The sequence below is a fragment of the Rhopalosiphum padi genome, chromosome 2, assembly GCF_020882245.1.
Source record: "Rhopalosiphum padi isolate XX-2018 chromosome 2, ASM2088224v1, whole genome shotgun sequence".
NCBI lineage: Eukaryota > Metazoa > Arthropoda > Insecta > Hemiptera > Aphididae > Rhopalosiphum > Rhopalosiphum padi.
Window position 1 is genome coordinate 54,393,180 of NC_083598.1, and position 6,889 is coordinate 54,400,068.

The 6,889-nt window shown below is 26.0% G+C and overlaps 1 protein-coding gene across 1 annotated transcript; it reads right to left on the bottom strand.

The window, feature by feature from the left end:
* Positions 1–1,914: 1,914 nt before the first annotated feature.
* Positions 1,915–5,855, bottom strand: LOC132923397 (probable ATP-dependent RNA helicase DDX52). Its single transcript, XM_060987378.1, has 11 exons — positions 5,582–5,855; positions 5,322–5,510; positions 5,103–5,254; positions 4,916–5,019; positions 4,280–4,352; positions 4,004–4,204; positions 3,265–3,355; positions 3,071–3,193; positions 2,782–3,008; positions 2,569–2,715; positions 1,915–2,162 (listed from the first exon to the last, which is right to left on the bottom strand). The coding sequence occupies exons 1-11, from the start codon at positions 5,660–5,662 to the stop codon at positions 1,964–1,966; spliced, it is 1,587 nt and encodes a 528-aa protein (XP_060843361.1). The 5' UTR covers positions 5,663–5,855; the 3' UTR covers positions 1,915–1,963.
* Positions 5,856–6,889: the final 1,034 nt, after the last annotated feature.

Consider the following 6,889-nt stretch of genomic DNA (forward strand, 5'->3'; position numbering starts at 1 on the left):
CGTACATTAATATTTCAAACCAGAACATAATAATATAATTTCTATAACACAACATCTTATAAAAATGAGAATACAATTTCGTTCTCTATTACTTTCATATTATATTATATTCCATTCTATTAATAATAATAAAAATTCGTGATCTCTTCTCGTGATTGTTTTATTACGATCGCCGTTAATAAACTCTTATATTATTATATCTCGTTAATTTTAATTTATAGAAATAATAATACAGTAATATTATGCACTGTACTCGCATCAAAACAGGGTCATTCAAAATATGTTGTTACAAAAATTATGAAAATTACACAACGAAAACCATATTATATAATTTCTTAATTTCTAATAAATTTTGTAGTTTTATGGCACGAGATGACCCCTTAGATATTTGTCTAAAGCATTTGTTTCTACTATATTTTTCAAACGTCATTATACCTATTCATTTTATATCTACTTATTTCAGTAGATCGATGGACAAGATCTAAAATAACCAATGCACAAATCTCAAATTCGTCGATTTTTAAAAATAAAATAGATAGGTAGGTACTTATTCAATTCCATAGTTATGTTATAATAAACAGAAACTTTACATCCTATTAATTTTGTAACTTTCACTTTATGATACCTATTTTTAAATGTTTAAAATAACTATTCATTATAATTTATAATTTAGTTTTTTATTTGAAATAATGGTCGATTTATTGGATATATTATATGTAGGATGTATCTAGGTACCTATAACCAGTTCAACATTTTGATCATTGCTCAACACATTTCATTAATAAAAATCTAATTATGAAATAAAATAAATTTAGCTCCACAAGAATTAAAAAAAAAACTTAACCATAATTTTTGTTACTGATGTTGTAATTTATAAATAACTATTGTATTTTTAAAATCCTCCAAGATGCTTTTAAGTTCAAGCAAAAATGCTTCCTAATATCTCAAATGTTTTTATGATAAAATTTAGTTAAAATAATTAATTCTAATAGGTAAAATACTATAGTATCAGCAATGGGTGGATTTTTCATACAAGCATCATATTATATAAAATAAAATTACATTTAGCACATATGCTTATTGTTCTCGTCTAAATAGATTGTAAATATCTTATAAAAATAAAAAATATACTTATCATTACTAACATTATTGTTTATAGCTTTTATAGGTTTCAGGAATAACCAATTAAGAATTAGTATAATATATGGAAGCATTTAATGAATATTATAAGTTAAAACTCAAGTTTTAGATTTTCTGAAACAAAAATGTTGAACTGTTCAATGATAACGTAAAATATTAAATGTTTTATCCAAACACAATTTATAAATAGTTGATATGTTCATGTCCAAATACAATAATTAGAATAATAAAAAAACTTCTTCCTAAATAATTAGAACTGGAAATATTTCTAAAAAAATAAATAAATTAAAAACAACTAGTGGCAATAATGGAAAAAAGTTAGCCACTTAACTAACTTAATTTTTTTGCATAATTTATTATTTTCAATTCTGAAAAACAAAGGGGAATTTTTTCCTAAGTACATTTTTTTTGGTTGGGAACACTGAACAATTATAAAATTGAGTGGTTGTGTTTAAAATTTTTCCTAGTATAAGTAGTATAGCGGCAAATTAATATTTCTGACATTGTTTATCCAACACACAATATCAGAAAACTAAATTTAATTACGAAAAAATACTTTTTGTTTTGATATAGACTATAGGCGATCAAAACCATTTTGTTTGATTTTTGAGTTAATATTAATTAAAATTTTACTGATTCTAAAGACATTGGATGTTCCAAAATGTATACTACATTTTTATAGTCAAATTATGCTTATATTTAGCCCATATTTATGAACAGAATCTGTAATAATGTGTTAACAATTTACAATATATTAATTTAGTAACGACAGCATAACAATAAAATGTTGAATAGTTTATTAAAAAAATATATTTATAATTGTTTACACAGATGTCTTTTTGATTTTCTTTACAACTTTATGATCTTTTGAAACATTTGATTTTCGTTTCTTGTTTACTTTAGACGACTGATCAACATTAATAATTGATACTAAATTTTTTTTAACTTTTATATTTTTATTTTTATCATTTGATTCTTTCTTCGATTTAGATGATGTTGAATCTTTTATATCAGCATTAGGTCTAAAAACAAAAATATTTAATAATTGTTTATTGTATAGTTAGGTTAGAACAAGAGTTCTAAAAAATGTTTAAGATTCAAATAAATTTAAAATAGTGTTTAAATATAAGAATATAATTAGAGTTGTTTCATTAGTCACATGGAAAAAAAGTGTATAGCACAAGTACACACCAAATTAGTACCAACTGCTATTGTTGAGAAAAATGAGATTGATGAGAAACCATGTTACTAGTTTGGTGCACAATTGTGTTACACCATGGTGGAAGCATGGTAAATTAGTGGGTTAAATTAGGAAAAAATTAATACAATATACCTAAAGAAGATTATCATACTTCTAAAAAAATTATTTGTACATGCCTAAAAAATATTATCTTTTGTTTTACAGTTACTAGATTTTTAGTTACTCACTTTTGATATCTATGTGGTTTTGCTCTAATTTCACTCCTATCAATAGATTGTTTTTCTAACTTTCTTCTAGTGTTCTTATGCAATCGTTTCATTTCTAACATATAATCTGGTACTGGGCATCCTGAATCCCTCATCACTGTGGCAATACTGCAACAAAAAAATGTAATTATATAGCAAGCTAAATCTTTTACATAAAAAAAAAAACAAATTTACCTTCTTAACATTGGTTTGTCATCATTTGTAAAAAACGTAACAGCTTTACCAGAACGTCCTGCTCGCCCTGTTCTGCCTATTCTATGAATATATGAGATGGCTGAAGATGGAAAGTCATAATTTATTACCAAATTGACACCTTTGAAATCGATACCTCGTCCCATAAGCTCTGTACAAATTAAAACCCATATTTTTCCTTCCCGAAAAGCTTTTACTGTATTGTCTCTCTGAAAGAAAGTTGTTTTATATTATTCAAAATATATATTTATTTTTCATAACTATAACTCACTTGTTGTTGAGTTCTATCAGAATGTATAGCATCTACATTAATTCCATCATAAATAAGTTCACTAAAAAGCTCTTTCGCACGTTCTTTGGATTGTAAAAATATTAAAACTGGAGGTGTTAGACCCTGAAACGCAATTTAAAAATTGATAAAGTATAAAGAGCATTGATATGTTATTTATAGCTTATAACATTTACTTTTTTCACTAAATCTCTCATTGCAATTAATTTTCCTTCTTCGTTGCCAACAAATACCAGATCCTGTTCGACGGTTGTAGTTGTAGTGTTCCTGTACAATAACAATATAAATTAAACAACAATAATAATAAATGTATACTTAACAAGACAGGGCGAGTCAATATGTTTGGATTTAGTTATTTTAAACATAATTAATTTTATTAAGATTATAATAATATAGAGAAAACAATTTAAAATTAAGAAGTGTATTCAAGCTGTAACAAAATCATCTCTCCCCCCCCCCCTTTTACACATATACGCATAAGTTTTTTATTTTTTGAAATACCTAAAATGATTAGTAATTTTTTATATTTTTTACAATATTTTAGGTGGAATTTTTGGGGTTAACTTAAGAAATTCAAATGAGAACCTATACTTTTTCACATAAAATTTAAATACTTGTAACTCATAAGCTACTCATCTGAATTTTGATTTTTATGTATTAAAATACTCTGATAAAAATTCTCAAGATTTGGATTGTAAAAAAAAATGTAGGTTCTATTTTGAATTTCTTATGTCAACTCTCAAAATCTCCCCCAAAATATTGTAAAAAAAATTACTAATCATTTTAGGTATTTCAAAAAATAAAAAAATTTTGGTACTAAACATTTAACCTTAAGAATATTTATATGACAAAATGGCTGTAACATAAATTTTGAATCGCTCTGTATATTATATTAGTTGAATAACAATAACATACCTATTACCAACTGTTACTGATATAAGACCATCAAGATTTTTCTTTGACCATTTTGCCACTTCTACAGTATATGTAGCACTGAACATGGCACGTTTAGCATTTGGACCACAAGCCTTATAAATTGTTGCTAATTGATCTCTAAAACCTCGAACTCCAGTTTCAAATAATTTATCAGATTCGTCTATTATTAACCACTCAATGCTATTATGTGAAATAACAAAGTTAAGACATTTTTTTATTAATTTTACATATGTAAAAATATATAGTAAACATTACTTGTTGAGTTCAACAGCTGGTGGTTCTTGTTGCAGTAGAAACACAAGTCGATTAGGCGTTGCTATTAAAATATCTGAAATTCATACCATAAATAAAAATGTAATTACTATTTATCAGTAGTGGTAAATATAATTAGCTTTAACACAAACTAAGGTATAGAGGACTAGCATCCTAATATTTGCAATTAGATAAGGTGCATCTAAATATAGCTGTAACAAAAACTGAGACTATATTGCAGATTGTTATAGATAATTATTAAATGTTGTTTGTACTTTAGCGGATATCCAATACATTTAAAATAATGATTTTAAGAAGACATGTAAAATGAAAAATACTGCATTAAGGTTGAGTTGAATGCTCAAATCAGTATTCACAACTTGTGTCTAGGCTTGCAGTTTTTACCATAATAACCAATCTACTGTACCATAGTTTATGCTTAATGTTTACAATATTATCACTCTTTACTTCTCTATGACCAAAACTCAAGTGCCAAATGATTTAGAATGACAAATTTTAAAATTGATAAAATGTTATTAGATTTTATTTGAGAAATGTGAAATATTGACATTGGATATATCAAAATATAGATACTGTAATTATTTATTAATTTATTATTATATTCAATATAATTTATACCAAATTTTTGAGCTAATTTTGGATTAAATTTCTCTTTATCCTTATTAAATTTGGTAAATGTATGTGCTCGTAGTCCAATTCCTTCACATAATCTTGTACATTCTCTGTAGAAAAACAAAGAAATTATAAAACTAATAATTCGTTACATGACTGTAATTATTTTTTTTTTTAACAATATTGTACACACCTTAATGTTTGTTTAGCTAATTCTCTGGTAGGACTTACAATTAAAGCTCTAAATCCTTTATTTAATGGTTTATTCAAGTGGTGAATAACAGGTACTAAGAATGCGGCAGTTTTGCCAGAACCAGTTGGAGCACAGGCAAATATTTGCCTTTTCTAACAAAACAAGCAATTAATAATATATATCTATGTTAATGAAATACTCCAGTTACTTGCGACTCACCTGCAACATAACTGGTATAGCTTGAGTCTGAATTGGCGTTGGCACAGTGTAACCAGATTTGTTGAGATTTTCCATCAACACAGGATTCAAAGAATAAGTTTTTTTCATTAAGTCAAAAGTCGAAAGCGCTCCAGGGACATTATCACCAACTGTTTTGACTTTAATCTGTTTCGCGCTGGATTTTTCATTCTTTGAGACAGAGAAAAAAAAGATAAGTTGAAAACATTCATATTGTCATCTGTAATTTATCAATAGAATACCTCCGGTTTAATCGCAACTTTTTCAGGTTTTTTGAATTTTGCGCCGACGGACAGCTTTTTAAATATATCGAATGAGTCCATCGTTTAATGTTTGACATCCACCGTCAATGGTCCATAAGGGATTGGTCCACGAGTTAAGTTTCAAAATTTCAACTACTGAACTACTTCTGAGAGACTGTGACTGAAATGTCTTGCTATTGCTATCCGTTAGTCGTTACACGCTTTTCCGGCTCCTGTACAGTCGCACGTTTTAAATAATAATATTATCATATTATTATGATAATTGTTTATCATAACCACAAAATACGTATCAGATAGTATCAGCAATGGTAATTGGTAACTGATTTGGCTGATACCTGGTAGCCTGTTGAGGGCATGACCAAAATAATATTAATAATTCATTTTTTTATTTAAACTTAAACATTTTAAACTATTTTAAGGGGTGAGAGCATAGGATGGATGTAGGTATTAGGATATTTTCCGGATTTTCTTCGGAATGTCAGGTATTCAGGTGAGAATTCCATAATAAAGAGGCTTATTCGCTTATTTAATATTTAATTACAAAGGTAAAAATAAAAATATTATATTATACTATAGATAAACTGCATATATATTTTTTTAAATTAATAAAAAATAATTTATATTTTTTTTATATATATTTTTGAATATCCTTAAAAAATATTATTTTTTTAGGTCAAAGTTCTTCAAAAACATCATCTGCATTATTTGTACTTTTCGGTGGAATGACATGTACTATTAATAAATATAATTTTAACTTAACAAATAGTATAATATTGTATGAAATTGTTTTTAAATATATATTTAGTATTTTGTGTAGTGCCAAAAAAAAAATTAAATTATGTAGATCCACTTTGTAAATACACCCTTGTCTTAATGATTAAGGACAGACGGGATAGTCAATTCATTTTAAATGATTTAAGCGGAGAGTGTAATCAGAAGCTTAAAGCAATAATTAAGTACTTAATATAACTATATACCTATAGTACTATAGGTACTATGTACCTATTATGAGTTATGACATCACTTAAGAGTTTAGACAGTTATTTTTAAAATAAAATTTTTAAGGTTATAAAATGCAAATAGTAATTTTTAGATGTTGCTGATAAATTTGTTTCATTTGAGCTTATTTTAAATTCAGAAAATGTCATAAGAGTACTGCATAGATTAATGATAATTGATAATGCAACTATATTATGTCTTAACATAATTAATAATAACAAAACAAAAATGGATTAGGGCAAAGGAAAGTATGTAACAATAAAGACCAATAACGTTTGATACTAGACA